The sequence below is a fragment of the Carassius auratus genome, chromosome 27 (genome assembly GCF_003368295.1).
Source record: "Carassius auratus strain Wakin chromosome 27, ASM336829v1, whole genome shotgun sequence".
NCBI lineage: Eukaryota > Metazoa > Chordata > Actinopteri > Cypriniformes > Cyprinidae > Carassius > Carassius auratus.
This window is the reverse complement of record NC_039269.1, coordinates 11,498,648-11,521,871: the sequence shown is the minus strand read 5'-3', so window position 1 is coordinate 11,521,871 and position 23,224 is coordinate 11,498,648. Positions and strand designations below refer to the sequence as shown.

Sequence of the window (23,224 nt, the reverse complement as noted above, 5' to 3'; positions counted from 1 at the left end):
TCTGTGTGGTATAATCGGAATGCCACCGACGCTTCCATCCAACCCAACTCATTTGAACATAAATATAAAATACATCCAACATTAATCGTATTGCGGACGTTTAATATTTCACCTTCTCTAAACTGTGTAGGCAAATTATTTTTGTGATGCTTACAGTAAGTAATAATGTGTAATAATATGTTTTTGTCGGAAATCCCCTCACCCCTCCCCTCCACATTCCGCTGTTTGGATCATTCCGTCTCGAGGCCTGAGCGAGAGAAGGGAGTGTTTCCCGTCAGACACTGAAGTTTTACTAGTCCTAATAATTTCTGTCAGAACTTGAGTAATAATATTTCAGACAGACTGATTCTACCGCCGGAGTCAACACTATTTTGGATCAAGGAATAGGTCCAGTTTTCTAATTCCGGTTGTTTATTTTCCTTCTCGTCAGACGACAGCGGGCTAGCTTCATTAGCTAAGTTAGCTCGCTAGCCGGAGTACGGGGAGTTCATAATGCCCACGCTGCGGGACAGCACCATGTCCCACCCCGGAGAAAACCCGCACCAGGTCCGGGTAAAAGCTTACTACAGAGGGTGAGTAACCAGCGAGACTCGGTGCTGTCCCTTTAGATGTTTTGATACACTTACACTCTTATCTTGACCTCTTAATTTTGTGGTTTCGGGATATAAGTTACACAAATAAATGATTAGCCAGCTAGCAGGCAGAGTCAGCTAAGCCCCAAACAAAACTCTGATGAAGTTGTCAGGTGAAACCATCTCAGTTAAACAGCCGTTCATTAATTTCTTCCTCTATAGTTGGTCTTTCTTCCCGTCTCATAATAGGATACGCAAACATACTGATTATAAGTTTGTATTATTTTAGAGTTAAGATAATTATAGCTTATGGTGTGATGTTTTCAGAACTCGATATGTCTACCTGTTCTCTTTCACATTTAGGTGCTTCTGTATAACTGTATAATTAAGGGAAAACTACAATCACGTATAGCTGTGATGAAATTCATCATATGATATATGTAGACAGTTTGTTCATGTGTTACGAACACTATATGTTGATCATCATATTATGTAATATTATGACAGATCTATTTATAAACTACTTTATCAGTGAATTGTTAGCTGTGAATTTGCTTCTTATTCCTCTTACTGTGCGGGAAACAATTCTTGTTATGAAAATATATAACTTTAAGGTGCATAAAGGAGCACATTTATGCTTAACTGATTTCAGTCAGATTTCTTTTCAGGATGACGCGTGTGCTTGTCATGCACTTGAAAAACTTGTATGACAAGTATCTTTTGCCAGACCTGTTGGAGACTGATCTATTTACACTCGGCATGAGCGCTATTGTATGTGTGCAGCTGTCTTGGTGATTCAATCAGTTTCAGCCAGTTGCTAAAGATAACAGTAGTAGTAATAAATATAAAAAATATGTAAATAAAATAATATTATTATTATAGGGAATCGACCGGTCCATTGCCATAAGTGTATCTGAACTGGCCTCAGTGATGTTGAACATCTTCAAGGAAACCTATCATCCCACATTTGACTTTGTTTTGGGTTTGAAGAAAAGCTCTGTGGAGAGCGTGAATTGATTGCTCATGCCTTATAAAAATAGCAGCATTGAATTCCTGGGTGTGGACAGATTTGAAACCCTCCATTTGTTCCTGTGTGTTTGTTCCCTTTGGTTTCTGTTGTTTTTCAGTAGGTCATTTTAGCCAGTCTTTGAACCAATTTCAGTGCCCTTATTCTGTATCAACCTCTATTATGGCCACGATGGAGCGATCAGAGGTTGTTCCTTTGGTGTATGGAGGCCTTAATGGCAGGTTTCTGCCTGAATGCAGTGAAGTCTTGAATAGAGTGAAGGACGTCTTACTCAATGCAGCTTTTATCTTCTGTATGAAAGCCCCTGAAGCCTGGCAAAGATGAAATTCACAGCTTTTATCCTTCTCTTTTTTTTTTTCTCTGCTTCTCTTTCTGTCACTCAGCTGTGTTTTATTTTGGTCTTTCTCATGTGTTGCATGTCTTTAAGGTGATTTGACCTATATTTCAACTCATATCTGATTTTTTTTTATGTCAAATACAGAAGAGATGTTACTTTATGTCTTTATGTGTCTTCCTGATGTCATGGTCATCTGACTTAAAAAGATAGGTCACCAAAGCTGAAAATTATTTACCTATCCTCAGGTCATTCCAAACCTTTATGACTTTCTTTCTTCTGGGACAGGGCTGTGCAATATCAGTAACTGTTATTATTATTAGTGGTCTACCCATATGTGTTTTTTGACTGCCGATGCTGATATCTTGGAGCAGTGGGGCCGAATACCGATATAGTTTATAAAAATAAATTATTATTAATATATAAGAAATTCAAAAACTTTGACAGTGGATTAAAAAATAAATTTGTAAAATAAACATACTTATACATTAGATGACAAAGTATTTTTCATAAATAAATAAATAATAAATATAAATATTAATAAAAATATAACTAAAAAGGAAGTAAACAGTGAAACCAAAAAGACACTCAATATTCTGGGAAGTTTGTGTGCAATGGGAATTATATATTTCAAATAAAGCAAGGGTAACCCATGGAGCACACAGATAAAATGACAGGAATATGACAGTGGGAAAATGCATAAAGAACAGCATAATTTGAAATTAAAAATGTAAATTTTAAGCATTCAGTTCACACGGAGCGACCGTCACACGCGATCATGCTGGATAAAAATGCTCACTACACAAGATCTCACTGCTGGATTTGACTGAGTTTGCAAGGTTTGTGAAATTAAATTTTCATTAGTCATTCAAAGATTTGTTTAAATTACTTAAATACATATTTGCGTAATTTTGACAGCAAATGAGCAAGTATTATAATGTTTGCCTTTCTATTACTAATAGGTCTAATAAAAAAACAGTCGTTATAATACCTTCTGTATACATTAATTCCTTTAACCGTTCTATCTGATTATTAGACAGACTTCTATCTGTATTATACAGAACTGTTAACGACGACAGTAAACAAGAGAGAGAGTGTGAGCACTATTTACTATGTAAAATAAAAGTCTGGCGCGTGCTAGCATCCATCAAGCAGAAAAACTTATTGGCCGATGCCGATATTTGAAAAATGGTAAATATCAGCTAATATATCTGCCTTGGTGATATATTGGTCGACCACTAAATATTTTTCACAAAAATGTAAATCTTGATTATTAATCACACAGTTGTTCTCAGTTTTCACTTTTTTAGAATGTCATAAATCAAGAGAATGTCCACTCATACACTGTGTTTGTTTTACCTCATATAGTTTCCTGATTTACTTTATTTTTCTCTACATTGTAAAGGCTGTTAAAAGTTTAAGAAGTTTTTTTCTCAAAGCTAATACATAGAAATGCCTACTATTAATTTCAAAAACTCAAAATTATTGTAATTGAGACCGTTAAACTCCAACATTCATGTTTGTCTGTTTTCAGATCAGTGGAATTCTGATAAAACCCTGAGAAATTTCTTGGAATATCTTCTTTTATGTTCCAGAGAAAAAAAGAAAGTCATATAGGTTTGGAATGACATGAGTAGTCGATGAAGGAATTTTCATTTTTGCGTGAACTATTCCTTTAATTCACCCATTGTTTGCTTTAAATTCCTTGTGTATTTTTCACATTGACTTTAGTGTCCATGAGCTTGTTTACACCTCCATGTTCAGGAAATTGTGTGTGATATTCTTGTAAGTCCTATTTGACAGTGGGAATGAATGTTTGTTCATTGTGCTTTTATTAAAGGGAGTGTGAGCCAATCCATGTATGCCCTACGGAGGAATGTGGCTTCACCACCTCCTTGCAGTGACGCAAAGCTCTCGCAGGCTGCGTCTGTTCATGACAAGAGAGTGGATACAGTGTATTATGTGCCAGAATAATTTTATATCGTTTGTAGAAAGCAATAATATTAGGATGTTTATCACTCTGTAAAAATTAACTAAAGCACAGTTTACTGATGCAGAGCTTATAGAATGTTTTAGGGCTGCACAATTAATCAAAAATAAATCGCAAAGGCAAAATATCATGACTAGGCAGAAGCTAGTTATTGTCATGCGTATCTTTCAGTGAAGCACAGTTCTGTGATCAGTAGTAAATCTCCTTTGAAAGGCCAGAGGGAGCTCTCGTGCTGAAAATCCAAATATGCCCTGAAGAAGAATCCAGGAAATCGCTGCAGCTGAATAAACGGAAGATTTAACTGCTTTCATTGATTCAACCTGACTAATAAACACATGACTACGGCAATAAATGTTTTATCTGAGCTCTTCCTCTTATTATAATTTTCATCATAATATAGTATATCTGTAATGAAATGCTAATCGACATAGCCATTGTCACTGTTTAGAATACAATGAAATTGAAAATGCATTAATCTGTTTAAGAAGCCACCTCATCTCACAGAAGAATTTATTTCAAACACTCGAATGACGTTATGAAGTGAGTTTGGATTAAAAACATTTTATTAAATGTGGTATTTTTACGTGCTCTCAGATGGAGCAGCATTTACTACACGGAGCCGTAGTTCACTGATTATGTCGTTATCGCGAACAATTGCGTTTTTTGTGTCATAAAGTGGTGTGTGCACTTCCACTAGTCTCAGCGGCCACCTGAAGGCATGTGCTGGTCAGCGCATTGGCTTGCAGACAGGAAGGACTCCCCTGCTGTCAATAATTAATCAAAACAGTGTGAACACAATAGCCAACAGAGGGAAAGAAGCTGCTAGTGTGCATCCTACTATGGGAATATGCTAGTAATACAACACTGCTTCCCAGAAACTCACCAAATTATACTCCCTGCTGTACTGTATTCATCTTTTGGTCTTTTAACAACGGCGGATAGTGTTTTGAATAAATGTAGAGTTACCAAACAAAAGGTTACAGAATATCTCCAGAAATGTATGATAAGCTTAAATAAAATACAGAATATTATTGAAATAAACTCTAAATTAATATCACCTTTTTTTTCTGTTTTAGGGACATCATGATCACACATTTCGATCCCTCCATCTCCTATGAGGGGCTGTGCAGTGAGGTGCGGGACATGTGCGCCATGGACAATGACCAGCTCTTCACCATGAAATGGATTGATGAAGAAGGTTCGTCTTTTGTGTGTCATTTGTGTTTCTTAACTCTCTCTGGCATTATTTACAGCTGGTATTAACATCTGTCCCTGGTGATCTGAGAATATTTGCTGTCGCCCCTTGTGATCAGATTTTGTTAAAGCGAGACTGATTTGATTTCTTGACTACACACAGGGCTTAAACCAATGAGTGCCTATTTTTGCTTATAATCTTTATTTCCTACCTTTCTTTTTTTCTTGAGTTGTTATAACTTATAATGGTTTCTACTGTCTTTTGTCGCATCACACCACTTGTGTCTGGTGTAGGGACGGTGTAAGTTTTTAATGGGTTATATTATAGCCCTGCTTGTTTGTTTTTATGAAATATCTGTATTGATTGCATGATCATCGTATTATTTACTGCCATGCGAGCCACAAATCAGATCTTTGGGAGCGTGGCAATGAGAAACACTGTCCGAGGCGCATCAGCATTTACATTATTAAAGCAGTATGGTCATTTTCATTTCTAAATACCTCCATTTGTGGTTTGAGTAATGACAAAAAATATTGTGGACTCTATTTGAAACTATATTTGGTGTTGTCCACCTGTGATCAGATCCCCTGAGACAGATGCTAATACCAGGATTAAATGTGGCCTCTCATTCTGTTTTTCTAGCTGTCACCATAGCAACAAGCTTCCCCCTGCCATTCTATTGAAACGTCTGCTTCATTTGCACCAGCGTTTTATATATGACAAATGAACCCACTTTTGGTAGATTGCATTAGAGTGTCAAAATTACCCTGGACTCTGGCAGGAATAAAAAGGATGGATTTTACATGAGGAATGAAGTGGATATGAACGCAGCGCACAGCAGGGAGCAGGTTTTACTCTGGATAGATTGACTGTGTGCGATGATTAACTGCTGCATTAGTCATGCGAGATGGGAAGTGGTGATGGGAGAACGTTCATTTAAATACCAAAATCTTCACCCTTGCACACTGAGCCCAGAGTCACGCTGCTCATTAGCATAGCTGATCCCATCTGTCTGCACAAGCCTTGGCATCGATGCCCGCTGTCACTCATTGCCTCCGCTGTGATGTCTACATGGTGCCACAGGCTGCTCTTAAGATGACAACAGGATTGACGTCAGCTTCGGACAACACCACAGAACCTGTTACCAATTCGTGGTCAAAAACTGGTTTTTGCTTTATGTTTTCCCAATATCAGTAGAATCACAAGCAGGGGCTTGTTTCTTGCCTCTTGCTCAGTCGTGCTTTATTTCTCTCACTCTCTCTGTTTCTCTTTGCAGTGTCAGTTATGTCGTTTATACTGATATCTTGGTAAAGTTTTCACTGTGCTTGTCATTGTAGGGGATCCGTGCACCGTTTCTTCTCAACTGGAGCTGGAGGAGGCCTTACGTCTCTATGAACTCAACAAAGACTCGGAGCTCATTATTCACGGTATGCTGGGATTTGGCTTTTGATGTCGGTGGGCTACGTATGATTTTGTGCTCTGTGTCGTTCTATAGATTCTTGAAAGAATTATGACGGATGAAGCCTTACACCATGTCTTAAGCAGATGTGATTTGAAAAAGCGACTAACAGGGTCCTATGAAATACTTTTTAGTTTTTTCCAAATTCTGTTAATAAGCAAAAGGGATGTCTAATCAATTTAATTAATTAAACTTTTGACAATTTAATAATTGAATGAAATGTTTATGACAGTAGTGGCTTGTGAATGTTTTATTTCAGAAGTTCACTGTTGTTTTTTTGAAATTTCTGCATTGATTTTTGATTTAATACAAATTTAGTATCAAAACATTCTTAAATTAATGTATATATTTTTTTTGTAAGTTTATTTTTTTTATTGTAATGAAATTCAATCAGACTAATACCTCATTTCTAAGTAGGCAATTTGCTGCAGACAGGTTTGATGTTTTTATTAAAATATTAAACATTTTGAAATAATATTTTAATATGAAAAGCACATTCTACTGTACATAAGTAATATATTTCTCTCCTTGATTTCTTCAGAGTAAATTAAACTTTAATGTGGAGGGTTGTAATGAAGACCTTTACATTTCTGTTTATCTGAAAATAGTTTTTATGGTGAAAGGGTTATGAATTGAACTGTAAGAGCAGCACTGGAGATGTTCACATGGAGAGTCCTTATATAGAGACCACAGACGCTGAAAAGGCGACAAACAAACTTCTTATTTAAATAGCAGGTTTTTGCTGTTAAATGGTCACAGACACTAATCTGCATTGCTGGCCACCTGGATTCCATTTCAGCAGTATTATGCTAGTCCAAATTTTGTACATTTAAACATCAAATATCTTCTAATTTTGTGTCACATTGCACAGTAGTTTTGCATTCAGCTTGTCGCTGGAAACTTGTCACATCAGACACTGCCTTAGAGTCATAACAGCCATGTCCTTTGAAGCATGACATGTGACACGCAGTGTAGCAGGCCCCTGCTAATGAGCTTAGACCAAGCTCCACATTTTGATGTTCTGGCTTGGGTACATGTATTTATTTTTTATAACAAACCCTACAGCATTATACAGGTCCATAGATCATTAGTGCACAGGAGAGATAGGATTCAGGGTGTGATTGACAGAGATACATTGTTCTGCCTGCTGTGTGAGTTAATTAGTCATGCTGAGGAGGAGATGTCTGGTCACAAGGGCTTTCAGAAAAAGACCCCAACCGACTGTTTGTCAATAGCCACTCTCCACACCAGCTGACCTCGCGGGCCTGGACAGACTTTGTTTCTTGACCCCAAAGTCCTTATGGCTGTCAAATGAGGAGAGGTCACAGAGAGGTCATGCTGGAAATGTTTGTCAGTGGGGTTTTTTTTTTCACAGTCTCTCTCTCTCCACAGTGTTTCCTTGTATTCCTGAGAAGCCTGGCATGCCCTGTCCTGGAGAAGACAGTATGTGCATTTTGTCATTTGTGGTCATTTAGATCGTAATGTGTTTTTTTTTTACAGTTTAAATTGCTGGAAAGCATGCATTAGGTTGTAATGATGGGAATTAGTAAGTTTAATGTATGCCTTACTGTCATAATCAGAGTCCATATACCGTCGCGGAGCTAGACGCTGGAGGAAACTCTACTATGCCAATGGACATGCATTTCAGGCCAAACGTTTTAACAGGGTACAAACATGCTCTCTTTTATTTCTGTTAATTAATTTGTCTGAATTATATGCACATGCCTTCAGTATAGTTAATTGTTCCTGTTCCTGTGCTTTCTGTTGTGTACAGCGTGCTCATTGTGCCATCTGCACAGATCGTATCTGGGGCCTGGGCAGGCAGGGATACAAGTGCATAAACTGTAAACTGCTGGTCCATAAGAAATGTCATAAACTGGTCACAATGGAGTGTGGTAGACAGGTAATACAGGTGAGACATTGTAAATCGCTTTGTATAAAAGCGTCTGCTAAATGAATAAATGTAAATGTAAATAAATTTAAATATCAAATCAATTAGACATTCTTAATGGTAAGTAAATGTGTAATCAGATATGCCAGATATTTAATAAATAGACATGCAAGGAATGGAAAACTTTTAAATGTTCAGTTTTCATATAGAACTACATGTTGGACATGCAGTTTTCGGCTAATAACACTGAATTACAATCTGTATTTATTTTTGACCTTCCTACAATTTTTCTAGGACCCGATGATTGGAAGAATCGATCCAGGGTCCACTCCATCAGAGCACGCTGACCAAGGTACTATAATCTATTTCTCTCTCATCTATTTTTGTCAAGCACTTCACATGCACTTGTCATTATATATCTATCAAGCGTGTTTATTACATTTTCCTTGCTTCTTTGGGCTTGAATAGCAGACTAATACTGATAAAATCAATTTTCAAGAAAGAATGTGCTTTTGAGATTTTCAATTATACTTGCAATCAGATTTCAAAAATAATTTCCTTTTAAGGCTTTTCCATCTGAGTAAAAAAAAAAAAAAATTCTGCCTGAGGTCACATAATAATCAACCTTCTGGACCTTTTTAAAAATCAATTTCAGAATTTCTGATGCCCATGATAACCTGGTAAACTACATAAACATTCTACCCAGAGATCCATTTGCAAAAATCCAAAGTCAAGCAGATAAACTCGCTTTGTGTTTTGTTAGCAAAGCCACTAACTAAAAAGTAACTTGTAATGCAGAGGTGTTAAACGGTGTTCATCTGAGTTATTGCATTCATTAAGTGACTAAACTGATTCACTAAGATCTATAGTGGCTCATTGATGCCACTGATTTTCATCTTGAGGGGTTTTAAATGACTGGATGGGCTAAGCCGATGTTTCCCTTTAGTAATTAGGCATGTGCTTGCACTGAAACAGATTGATGCAGTGAGCAGCCAACAGGCATGAGTCTTCTCACAAGATTAAGCTTGTTTGTTGGAATTAAGGACGTGAACAGCTCATGGCTTTAGTTACAGTGCTGGTCAGATAAATTTCAATCCCCCTGTTTTTTCAAAGTGCTTTATTTATCAAAGTGCCTGGTTTGCTTAGAGGTTTGTGAATTAGTTTTTTTGTGAGTGTATATTAATGAATAATGCTCAGAGGCCGCTGAGTGATGACTTTTCCCTGTTTCTCGTTGTTGTTTTCTAATTCTAGACAAAAAGAACTCAACAGAAAGTATCAATCATGAGGGAGAGGAGCATGAGGTAAGACATTTAAGGCCTTGTTTACTCCTGGCTTTAACATCCATCTCAGTTGATCCATTCACACAGACTCCATCTCTGCAAGTACTGTGAGCTTAAAGTCGCTTTTAAAGTGCATTGAAAATGTGACAAGCCACTCATCTTCCCCTTTTGTTTTTAAATCTGTTGTCAACAAAAGGGAAGCTTTACAGTCTCGCTGCAGTTTTATACCAGAATAAAATCTCTATAGTTTAAAGTTTGAAATCAAAGTCGGACAGACAACCATAAATATTAGTATTGTAATTTTACTCTTCTGTAAAATAAAATAATAATAATAATAATGATGATTATTATTATTAATATAATTTTTATCGTTTCATTTCATACAATTGTACTATTGTTATCAAAAGAACTTAACTTTGTTATCAAGTCGGTACAAAAAAAAAGAAAATGTTATGGTACCAGGTTTTTTTAATTACCGGGGGGCACCAAGTACTCGGTTCTTTCTCTGAAAGGTGCTCAGATGCGCTCTCTTCATAAAAGCACCAAGACATGGCGACATCAAAATGAGGAAACATCAAACTAACAAAACACTTTAAAGACAGACACCCATATCAAATGAAAGAGTTTAAGCAGGTTTAACTGTGTTTCCCATACATGAGTTTATGTGTGGAGGCCACCACAATATCAAAACTGACTGCCACAAATAGCTTTTCCAAAGGGCGAATAAACATGAGCACTGCACGTGTCAAAGCTGAAACCAGGAGCCTGTTCTTCGTATGTCGCTAACTCAGTTAGCTGGATTTGAATGTTGACGATTTGATGTGATCTTGGATCATTTGGTTCTTCGAAGCTCATCCCGGAGCTGCTGTCATAGCAACAGGTCCTTAAGCTTATTTCATGTAAACAGGATTAGATCGCTTCTTTTCAACCAGAACTGATACTCAAAATATGTCTGCTAGCACCGCTACATTATTACAAGAGTATCGTACTGATCCAGGGACAATAATTTAAAATACTAATCATTTAAAAATTTATTTTTAAATAATATAAAAATGCTGTGTAGTCCATAACCGACATATAGAGACAGCCAGTTTTACTCACTGAAATATTTATTTGTCATTAAAATTATTACTTCATAATTGTATTCGAGTCTTACACACATGCTATACAGATAATAGAGTCGTGCATTATTTTGAGTGATGACTGCTATTATAAGAGTGGCTTGATGGAGCGTAGGAGATGCAGATAACATGATATTGACCCTTTAGAAACTTTCATTAATGCTGTCACGTAACAAATCTGTCCAAATATAAAGTGAAATGAATAGATAATTTCTACATTGAAATAAAAATGTAAAGACTGCACAACTATTATAAATTGCGAATCTAAATAATTGGGAATCGTAAAAAAAAAATCTAATAAAATAAAAACATGTATCTATTATCTGTTTCATGTATCTATTATAACATTTATGTAGTTTTGTTTGCTTGGCTGTTTCCTTATAGAAGTCCAGAAATTTGTCAAGTTTTTCGTCGGGTGTCATTTTAAATTATATGACGTCATTACATTGCCGTCTTGCCACCAGCCAATCGCTGCACTGCTGATCATGGTTTCGAGTATCGATACATATCCCCTTTTAAGCCAACACATAAACACGCAATTATCTCAGATAACTCAATCCAGCGATACTAATCATACACATACAGGTGTGTTCGAAGAACCCAATTAGCCGGATCATGATTAGGACGATGATATCATCTTGGATGTGTCATTTGATCTCGGATGTAATAAGCGACGTACGAAGAACGGGACCCAGGTGCAGGTGTTTTTATATCGCTGTATTGGAAAATTGGACAGTGGAAACCGACTGTCTTCAGAAAATGATGGGATGTTATTTTCATTTCATCTTGCCTGTAATGTTTGAGCAGCGTTTGTAAGCACAGGCTCAGAGCTTTTTTTTTTATTTTTACTACCGTTACCGGAGAAACCTCTCACTCTCCCGCTCTACAAGCGCCTCCTACTGGCAGATAATTAGTTATGGCACCACAAATAGTGCGAGTCTGTGGGAAACACAGAGTTTTTATTAATTTTATAAAATATTTGAATTTGAATGTCGGATTGAAATGAACACTTTTATAAGAGTAGTTCATTGTTAGCATATGCGTGGCTAATGCTAATATGCATGTTAGAGAATGTACAAATGGTTAACATTGTTTTGTCATATCAGTCAGAAAAGCAGTTCTGGGCTTTTAAAAAAAAATTTTTTTAGCTAACATAGTAGTTATTCTTGGCTTTAAATTTCAAAAGCCTTTTAAAATTAAATATGTACACAGTTTGGATTAAATTAAAGTATAGTCCAGTTTTTTTAATGAGCATGTTTTTGTTTTTGCTTTAGTAACCAAATTGGTACAGAGAATAGTGCGTTTTCACTGGTATTTGTACCTAATACTGAAATTTTGGTACTGTGACAACACTAAATTGTAAATTGTTTATAATTTATTAGTAGTAAAGTATTACTTTGAATAATACCAGTTGTTGTTGATGTTATTATTTTATAGTTGTACTGAATGGCTGAATAGGGTGTTCTTTTTTATCTTTAGCTCGTCACTTGCATGTTTGATGATCTCTCAGATGCTCCATGGCCGATAAGCATTTACACTACAATTGCAATGAACACAGATGTGTTTTTTCAATGCGGTATGAACAATCAAACCTCCACATCAAAATAAATGTTAGTAGCAGGTGTAAATGGCACCATTATGAATGTTTGGTTTGATTACATGAGCTTTCAGCAGTCCATTACCAGATAGATGATCAGGCTGAAGATGTCACTAAGGGAAAGGGATGGGGTGTGGACAAGGTTCATTTGGGTTGTATTGATTTCCTTTAGTGGAGCTAATAAAGTAACCTTCTATCAGGGTCATTAGAATCTGATTAAGGGCACATGCTCCTGTAGCTCTGTCGCAGTCATGGGAAATCTTACAGATGGAAAGGACAGGGAAGATATATAAACCAGAAAGAGGAGATTGATTATTTATATAAATATTAGGACTGTCAAGCGATTAACATTTTTAATCGCAGATTAACTCATCAATTTGGGCTGAAATTTCTGACAAAAGATCAATTACAAGTTTTATTGTGATAAGTGAGAAAACCATTACATAGACATTGCAAAAAAGTAGCTTTAAAAATAAATATTTTTATTCAACATAGAATTGATAACACACAAACTTTCAATGCTATAATATACCAATAACATTGAAGTTATAAAAAAATAATACTGTAAATATGAAACTAAAACTGCCAGTAGGTCGCGGTAAGTCACTTTGTTAATGAGGAAGTCATTCAGTGATTCCTTCAAACGATTTCCCTCAAACCACTGATTCAAGAATGAATCTAGTGACTGTCTTTATAAACGGGTCGCTGAATCATTAGTTTACTTCATTCTTAAAAAAAAACAGTAACAAATCGGTAACAAAACACCATCGTGTTTGTTTGGAGATCTACAACAGTTCTGCTGTGGCTTTATTTGGAGAAAAAACAATTGTGTGAAATTGAGTCTAAAATGTAACACAAAAATTACTTCTTTGTTTATTTAACTGTTGTATAAAACCAGCATTCCATTTGCAATTGTGTAGATATTCGGGGAGAAAACCTTTTTATTTCTATGTGCTTATATGTGACCCTGTCCCCCGAAACCAATCATAAAGGGACAATTTTTTTTTTTTAATTGATATTTATACATCGTCTGAAGGCTGAATAAATAGGCTTTCCATTGATTAATGTTTTTTTTTAGGGTAGGACAATATTTGTCTGTGATAAAACTATTTGAAAATCTGGAATCTGAGGTTGCATAAAAATCTAAATATTTAGGAAATCGCTTTTAAAGTTGTCCAAATGAAGTCCTTAGCAGTGCATATTACTAATCAAAAATTAAGTTTTGATAAATTGACTGTTTGAAATGTACAAATTATCTTCAAGGAACATAATCTTTACTTTAATATACTAATGATTTTGGCATAAAAGAAAAATTGATCATTTTGACCCATACAATGTATTGTTAGCTATTGCTACAAATATACCTGTGCAACTTATGACTGGTTTTGTAATTCAGGGTCACATATGATCTTGCTAAAATGTCACATGATATAAATATAAGACCCCTCCAGAAAAATAAAAAAAAAATTTGTGAAGGTTGCGGGCAAAAATTTGTTTTCTTAAAAAATGCGATGGAATATGCAGGATATTTTTACTATTTTATGTGATGAAATTGCGGGAACTTGCAAAAACTGCAGTTTGATGAAAAAGAGAAAAAAGATGATTCCCCCAACACCATGTTCTCACTAAGCTACTACCTTAATGTAAAGAGTGATTTCTTATTAATTCCTATGATAAGCAAGCATACTAAATCACAGAATATTTAAGTTCCCATTCTGTTTTATTTCAGACCTTAATTAACACATGGCTCAAACTTACAAAACATTGAGTCAAACAAGTTCTGTAGCTTTACAAAAGGAATATTCAACAACTTCTGTAAAAACAAAAAAATAAAATATAAAAAAATGTAATGTGTGCTTCCTGTTTTAAAGAGGTAGCTATACAAAACAGACATCTGTTAAATGAAGTGCTTCCAATGCACAAAGTGCAATCTCTTACTGCAACGTAAATTATTTTACATTCTACTAATATACTTACAACTGTAAGTTTTTGGTACTGTTCTGTAACAAAAAAGTGCTTCATCATGGTTCACCCTGGTTTCGCCACGGGGTTTGCAGATGATGTTCACGTCACGTAATCACGTAATTTCATTAGGTTCCCATGGCCATTTTTTCAACTTTCTGCTAAGATATATGTGACTTTTTTGCAATGAAAATACAGGTGTTATGAAATCATGCTAGCCCCACATATTTTGCTTACTGAAATCTGCAATTGCAATAAATTTGCCTTTGGCTGATCACATAATCACGTTTTTCTGGAGGGACTGTAAGACAAAACCCCTACAGGGGCATTGTTTGTCCACGTATCTGGAATTGTAGGGGCATATAACAGCATTTAAATCGTCTACACCACACAATGTCTATATAAATATAAATAAATAAAGTATGTTGGTGGTTTAATATTTTTGTTTGTCCATCCCTCAGGCTGTGGGCAGTCGGTACTCCGGGAAGGCTGTGTCCAGTTTGGGGCTAAAGGACTTTGACCTGCTCCGAGTGATTGGCAGAGGCAGCTACGCCAAGGTGCTGCTGGTGCGTCTCAAAAAGACAGAGCGCATCTACGCCATGAAGGTGGTGAAGAAGGAGCTGGTGAACGATGACGAGGTGACATTTCACATTTCATACATTGGGAATGTGCAAAGATGCCCCTGATATATTATTAGATAAATTCATTCTATAAATCAGATTGCATCCATACCAAGTTGAACCACATCCCAGACTACCTTGTCACACCTAACTCTGTGCTCCAGGTTGAAAGCATTCTTGACACTTCACAACTTGAAATATTTCTTGTCAAACTAAATGACTGAACAACTCAATAACTTGAGTTATTTGAGTCTTGACTGCAGAATAAAACCAACAAAGAGTGGCCTTTGGCTCTAATCTTTCCAGGATGTGTTGAAGTACACATACAGATGACTAGATGTTGATGAAGTGGGCATTTAACGTTGATTAGATGCACTTAAGCCTTGTGTGATGAATTGACAGCAGCAGCCAATGGTCAATAATGGCAGCTGCGCTCTACTGACCCTGCAGTGCTTCTTTAAGTGAGTCTCACGGTCAGAGATATTTTTACCAGGCTGTCAATGAAAGGTCCTAGTTTTTCACTCTGTATCTGTCCATTGTGAGTCTCCTCACATCCAGGATCAGCTCCTTGGAAAGACCTAGTGCCCCCATCTTTTAAACCTATCAGTTTTCAGCCTTGTGAGGCGCTTCTACTCGATACAGTCCTGAATGTCCTTCCAAATGTTTCCTCTACTGACAGAAAGAATGCTCTGCTTTTCAATGGGAGATTGATTTTTGTGTGTATGTGTGTGTTAGTTCTTCTCTTTCTTGTTTTTCAGGATATTGACTGGGTTCAAACAGAAAAGCATGTGTTTGAGCAGGCTTCCAACCATCCCTTCCTGGTGGGACTTCATTCCTGCTTCCAGACAGAGAGCAGGTCTGTCCATACTTACTCTTTTTATTCATACATACAAGTATAAGACGCAGTGACAAGGAATAAATGGTATTAAAAAAATTTAATTGATCCTCAGCCCATTCTTTTTGTTGAGCCTTTCAGTTTAGTGTAAACTAATGATTATTTAATGCTTGTCCTTCACAGGCTATTCTTTGTAATTGAATATGTGAATGGAGGGGATCTAATGTTCCACATGCAGCGACAGAGAAAACTTCCAGAGGAGCATGCCAGGTATGAGGATGTGAGCTGTCTATCAGTCATGGTTCAGTGTTAATGAACAGCCTGAGCAGGGTTGGAGTTGACTTCAGTCTGAATGAAACACCACAGGAACAGAAACACAAATGAGGTCACTAACTGTTTCTCTTGTTCTTTCTACTGGCAGGTTTTACTCAGCAGAGATCAGTCTTGCCTTGAACTACCTCCATGAGCGTGGCATTATTTACAGGGACCTGAAGCTGGACAATGTTCTGCTGGAATCAGAGGGACACATCAAACTCACCGATTATGGCATGTGTAAGGTACGTCTGAATATGTTCCTTGTCTCAGTTGATTAAGTGCCATTTTGATTAAGCCATATCTGCTGACAAGAATATAGTCGAATATCATATAAACGTTTGCCTGTCATTCATCAACCTCAGATATGGTTTATCATTGAAACATTTGAGTAGTAGGAACTTTACACGGCCGTTTGCTCTAATGTTAACCTAGATAAATGTGCTTTATTAGGTGCACTTTATTATACATGCAAGAGTTTGTGTAGAGTGTGGAAGCTATTTTTATTTATATAAGCACACAATATAAAAAAGATGTTGTGCTTTTGTAAAATAAACAGAACAAACAGGACACTCTTTCTGGCATTTCGGTCTTTGCATGCTGGACTGGGGCAAAAATAGGCTACTTGAGATGAGAAATATATCTACTAAAAGCTTGATATGTTTCCCAACACATGGTCAATATTTTTGCCGGCAAGTTATTTGTGCACTTGAGTGCAAAGAGGCTATATATTAAAGGCTCCTTATGGTTTAGTTCACCAGTCTCTTTGTTTTAAATATTACTTTTCAAATTTTTATTTTATGATTATTTTAGTAAATATTATGTAAAATAAATAACTTGCAGAAATTATGCATATTTTATTTACTACCATTAATATTGTGAGATATCTGATAGAAATCCCATGTTTGTAGACTCTAAAATATAGCCACTGGCTCGCTCAAAAAAAAAAAAATTTCAGGCAATTGTCGTATTGTGTACCTGAGTGTTTCTTTGGTTTCAATATTCATCACTTTTGCAGGAGGGACTGAGACCAGGAGACACAACCAGCACTTTCTGTGGAACCCCAAATTACATCGCACCTGAGATTCTGAGAGGAGAAGACTACGGTAAGCACAGTTCACACACAGACAAACCTCTTCACAAAGATGTTCAGTTGACAACTATGTGCGCTAGTGCACTGTGCTTAATCCATTAATTGCTATTAGTATCTACTTTTTTGAGTTTATGTCAGTGCTAAGCTTCCCATTTTAGAGGCTCACGATGATACATGTTCACCTTTGTGTTTGCATGTTTTCTTTACAGGTTTTAGTGTGGACTGGTGGGCACTGGGCGTCCTGATGTTTGAGATGATGGCTGGGAGGTCACCTTTTGACATAGTAGGCAGCTCTGATAACCCAGACCAAAACACAGAAGATTATCTTTTCCAAGGTACGTGACAACAAGCATACTTTCAAAAAACAATTCAATGTCTCAGTATATTCCATTCATTTTTTTCTCTCCCTCCTTTGCAGTAATTTTGGAGAAGCAGATAAGAATTCCCAGATCGTTATCGGTTAAAGCCGCTAGCGTGCTAAAGGGTTTCCTCAACAAGGTAAAGCAGGCCAGACAGATCAATATTAATATCCTTTTGTCACATGGAGCTGTTATAGAGCTGTCATAATTATTGTTCTAAACCTCTTTTGTGCACTCTAAACACTCTCTACTTTTGTAGGAGCCAAAGGAACGCCTCGGATGTCACCCTCAGACAGGCTTTGCAGACATCATGGCCCATCCTTTTTTCCGAAATGTAGACTGGGATCTTGTGAGTCACTGCTATCTCCGTTTCCTTTATCTGACTTATTGGATGTTTTGACTTGAGCCCGCAGCGGAAGCATGAGTCATTCGCTGTAGCCTGATGCTAGTGAAACTAAACAGAGGACTGGAGCCTGAAGAACTATTTAGTGCTGTTTATGACCTTGAGTAACCATCCATTTCATTACTCATTCATGTAATTTGACGTTAGCACTATTACCACTTCAGATATCACTTAAGAAACGTCAGCTTTAACAGTAGTCAATATTTACACCTGTATTTTTTCCACACCTGCTGTTTATATATATATATATATATATATATATATATATATATATATATATATATATATATATGCAATGTTTCAAATGTATTTAGGATGTGGTTCTACAATATTACTAGTTTATTGTTATGTTCATCATCAATAAGACAGTAATATACAGCATAAAGGTTTAAAATTGCATGAATATGACCTAAATGATTATAAAATTTAAATTTAAGTGTAAACCATTTCTTTGCATTTTAAAAAAAATCACTGGATAGCAATCTACATATTTTTACACATTCATTTTATGAATTCTTATCAAGTACTCTACATAATCTAGCAGACGAGAAGTGACCCTTTTGGTAGTTTATGGTTGCATCATGACATGGACTATCATGTGGAAGGCCAGTGATTTAATGAAGGCGGTAAGGTGTCAAATCATTGATTTTTCCCGTGTGAGGTTGTGAGAGTGAACTGTATCATGTGTGAGGCAGGTTTAAATGATGTCAAACCAGCAGACGAGACTCAGACGAACACAGTGACCTCTTGTCCCTGTTTGGTCTGGGTGAACACACACAGGCGGTTAGACAGTTTGAAGGGCTCAGGTTACATTTTCCACTCTGACAGGATGCAGTGCCCGAGTTGGCCTGCAGGGGGAGAAGATCCTGACCTTGCAGCCCTGAGAAGGCCAAACTAATAGCAGCACTGAACAAACCCTGGAAAGCATCGGTTTGCCTAAATATAATAATGAGTCTTTGCTGAGATTACTCTTCAGTGGTTTTTGGAGAAAACAAGAAGAAGAAAAAAACATACCGACCCCAAACGTTTTAACAGTCATATTGTTACAAAAGATTGCTGTTTTTATATAACTGCTGTTCTTTTTAGCTTTTTATTCCTCAAAGAATCCTGAAAAAAAAAGTTTCTAGGGTCCCAAAAAATATTATTCAAACTGTTTTCAATATTGACATAATAGAACATATTAGAATTTTTCTTTCGTGACACTAAAGACTACTTAGTTCTGAGGAAAATTCAGCTTTGCCATCACAGGAATAAATTGTGTAAATTATTTTAAAACAGAAAGCTGTTAAATTGCAGTAATATTTCACAATAATACTGTTTTAACTGTATTTTCTATCAAATAAATGCAGCCTTGATGAGCTTTTTTTATAATTTTTTTTAATAGTACCCTTTCCATTCTTTTAAAACTAATGCCATATGTGATTTCTGGTTAGTACTCTGTATTTAATATGAGCCCTGCGTGCTGAAGAGTGAGACTACTTTATGACACAGTCGTAGTCATTAATTGACTCATGTTAACTGTATTTCAGATGGAGCAGAAGCAAGTGGTTCCACCCTTCAAGCCCAACATCTCCGGGGAGTTTGGGTTGGATAACTTTGATGCCCAGTTCACCAATGAGCCCATTCAGCTCACGCCTGACGATGAGTGAGTGTCTGTTCATGTGTATCTGTCTGTGTCACGCCTCAGACCTCAGGCACCATTAATCTGCTTCAGATCTTTACCACAGCAATGCAGGCATCATCAGGAAGTAATATCAAATTTACAACCCCTGCTGACACGCTATACAGGATTCCCTCGTTTCCATATATCCCTGTTTTCCAGGAATATGTTTTACAGCCTGAGCTCTGTTTGAAAGCCGTAGTGAGTTAATGCTGATTGATTGTGTCTTTGTCTCCCTCCCAGTGATGCTGTAAAAAAGATCGACCAGTCTGAGTTTGAGGGCTTTGAGTACATCAACCCTCTGCTGATGTCGGCGGAGGAGTGTGTGTGAACGGCCTGCCTCTTTCTGTTACGTGCATATCATCGCTGCCTTTATTTGCATGGTCGCATACAATCAGAAAGGAAACAACAACCTGACTTCATTTTGTTGGGACCAGATGAATCATTAACTTTGCCAAACCTCTTTCACTTTCCACTAGTCCTTAAGTCCATTTTTTTCTTGTTTATTTTTGTATCATGTAAATCAGCACTGATGAAATTTATCGGTGTCTTTGTGCGTCGACCAGCGTAATTGGAATGCCAGTTTTGGTTAACTGAACACTCTGCAAACTAAGACTGACTGTGACGGTACACAGGACCTCATAATGCTTATGATGTCTGATCCACATTTTATTTGTATATATTAAAGAGAATCCATTGAACATATATAGTAAGCCATTTTTAAACTCTATACCACATGGGATATTCTTGAAGACTTCTGATTATCTGTTCTGCCTCTCCTCGGAAAAAAAAAAAGTGTAGCGTAAGGAAGAAAAACTTTATACTTTGTTTTATTGTTATTTTTTATTTAAGAATACTGTCGTCTATATAGAATGTGCACAGTGTATTGAATCAAGAAGTTGTTTTACGATGATTGGGCATGTGGCCTCGCATGAGATCAAAGTGGGTATCAAACTTGTAAGAATGGAGCAGGGAACACTAATGAATACTGTTGTAAATCCTGACAAACTGTGAATGGAGAAGTTTTCTGTATCGAGAGGGGAAGGAGGGGGAAAATAGACGTGAAATACAACAGCTTTCTTCAACACAGGACCAAAATAAGACACTAAAGTGAGTATGTTCCTGTCAGTGCTCTCCATAGAGACGAGGTAAAAGTGTGTTTTTACTCTTCAATTGCTGCATGTGTAAAGTACTTCTCACTTTTTTCTTTATTTCTTGCTTTTTGTGTTAAATGTGATGCCTTGTTTTTCTGGTTATGATATTCCGTTTATATACTTTTTACACTGAGCATCAATGCACGTGAGTTTGTTGTTTCTCATTACAGTCACGGAAAAGCTTTTGTCTGTGTGTGTGTTAATTTGGACCCTTAGGGAGATTTCTAGTCAGATCAGATCCTTGATGTAGTAAGAGGCCCTGGATTGTGTTTACCGTTCACGGCCCCATCAGTGGCTCCCAGCTCTTCAGGTGGAGCGTTTTGAAAACAGATCATGTCTGGACGCATTATTGTTTGTTTGTGTGTGTTACACTGAAAGGACCCTTTGAAAATAGTGACCAAATGATGACATTAAACACAGCAGCACCCGCTCTCATTCCTCACCATGCACGTATCAACTCGCTTATATTTTCACAGATGTTCACACTGGTTTCGAGCTGCGAGGAGCTCGTTAGCAACCCAGGGTTAAAATGATTGAATCGCTTAAAGTCCTCAATGCATTCCCAGAAAAAAAGTATACTGTGCTAATATGCTTTAAAGAAGCATCAGGGGGATGAAGTGGACCTTTTTTTTTTTTTCTTTTCTTTGGATGTTCTGAAAAACACTATCAACTGACTGGAATAAACTGTACGACTTTTTGTTAACCCCAAATTAAAATATTTAAGGAAAAGTCAAAACCTCTCAAGTGTCAGCAGTTTGTTTTTTTTGTGATTGGATACAATTCATATCTTGTATTTGTAATGAATTTCCTGTGCAAATAGTATTGCATGAAATTAATAACTCCCTAAAAACAACAGTGTGTTTTATCTAATGAATTGTCTGTTTAATAAAACAATAAAAAAAAAATTGTAACCGTAGTATCATAATGATTAAGAAAGTGAACATTTGTCATCTTGAGCTAGTTCGTTATGTATACAGTGATGTATACAATATATCTAGTTTCATATTTAATCTCAGTACCAATCTTACAAGTGACATCATACGCATTTGTAGACTAAACAAATGATGTTCCTACATAACACCATTGCTGTAAATTTCTTTGTGCTTCAACCTCTACATCAAATAGTAATCTTTTTTTATCTTATATGTTAAAAATGTAACACAGTGATGTGAACTGGTGGCCTCCATGCATCCATAATCTGACTTCAGATGTAAAAAAAAAAAAAACGTAAATCCACTTCCTGTGATTTAAATAAACATATGTTTAACATGCCTGTGTGTGGAGCTGCACCTTGTTGGCCAGGTGGTTGAGGCCCTTGCCTCACGCGTCTGGCTTTGACACTGCTGGTGAAACCTTGTATGACTTTGGCCATTACTATAAATCGTTGAGGAAGGATGAATGTGAATATTTTTCTCCACCAGACTGTGCTCTGTGACATTGTCTCTGTGTCCTCTTTCTCATGAGAGCAGGGCACACGATTCCCTGAGGACAACAGAGCAGGGTTGCCCTCTAACTCTGACCTTGTTTGGTTAGTGGTGGAGAACAGATAGAGGTACTGTTTTTTTTTTTTTTTTTTTAAGCTTTTGTATTGCATATTGTATGTGTGATTCCATTTTTGTTAGAAGCACCAACGTCTTAAAATTCTTTGTACGCTAAAAAGAAGTGGCCATTCTAAAAATTGCTTGTAAATTACACACACACACCAAAAAACATTTTTTTAAATGGCAAGTAAACAGTGTTGTTGTTGTTTTTTTTTTAATCAGTTTCCTTTAAAAATAGTGTTTGTCATTTTGTGTTTTCAGCATTAATGTCTATAGATTTTATTACTTTTTATTTCAGTTTTAGTTTTAGTAGTTTAGAACAAACACTAAATGAAAATAACTAAGTACCTGAGTAAGTAACAGTGAATGTGAATTTTAACTAAAAGACTTGCAAAGTAATTTTTTTACATTGTATTTACACAAAATACATCTACCATTCTGAATCCTTAATTAGAGAAGGAGAGCCAGGTGTGTTTCCTTTAGATCGTCTGTTTAAACAACAGCCGAAACACCTTTTTAGAGCAGCTAGTACAAGTCTGCCTTGTAACAGTAGTGTTGGCGATAAGCGTTTGTTTGTCTTGCTGTCGGATGATGCATTTCTATATAGATTTTCTCTGAAACTACATCCTCAGGGGGGTGCTTAGGGCTTAGTCCCATAGTCTGTAATGAAGACAGCCGCCTGACTAACTGTGTGGCCCATCAGCGCTTAATCCATTTTCCTGGCATTCTTTACCCTTCATTCTCCTGCACGCAAACAGCATTATGTCAAGCTTTAAATGAACTATCAACTATTGGGGAGTAATTACCTATATTAAGTTT

The 23,224-nt window shown here is 36.6% G+C and overlaps 1 protein-coding gene across 1 annotated transcript; it reads left to right on the top strand.

The window, feature by feature from the left end:
- Positions 1 to 218: 218 nt before the first annotated feature.
- LOC113045493 (protein kinase C iota type-like) lies at positions 219 to 21,600 on the top strand. The gene is made up of 18 exons (XM_026205896.1): positions 219 to 572; positions 5,000 to 5,121; positions 6,456 to 6,545; positions 7,970 to 8,020; positions 8,158 to 8,243; positions 8,352 to 8,489; positions 8,763 to 8,820; positions 9,720 to 9,769; positions 14,890 to 15,066; positions 15,807 to 15,904; positions 16,067 to 16,153; positions 16,305 to 16,440; positions 17,214 to 17,301; positions 17,498 to 17,623; positions 17,707 to 17,786; positions 17,907 to 17,996; positions 19,580 to 19,695; positions 19,954 to 21,600. Exons 1-18 carry the CDS (start codon positions 493 to 495, stop codon positions 20,039 to 20,041), a joined length of 1,761 nt encoding a protein of 586 aa, XP_026061681.1. The 5' UTR covers positions 219 to 492; the 3' UTR covers positions 20,042 to 21,600.
- Positions 21,601 to 23,224: the final 1,624 nt, after the last annotated feature.

What these genes read in the sequence shown, in the direction of transcription:
- LOC113045493 (XM_026205896.1), top strand. Translation starts at nt 493, where the DNA reads ATGCCCACGCTGCGGGACAGCACCATGTCCCACCCCGGAGAAAACCCG. An exon ending in TCTGAGAGGAGAAGACTACG is followed by an intron (nt 17,302 to 17,497) that starts GTAAGCACAGTT and finishes TTTTCTTTACAG; the next exon opens with GTTTTAGTGTGGACTGGTGG. An exon ending in AGAAGATTATCTTTTCCAAG is followed by an intron (nt 17,624 to 17,706) that starts GTACGTGACAAC and finishes CCTCCTTTGCAG; the next exon opens with TAATTTTGGAGAAGCAGATA.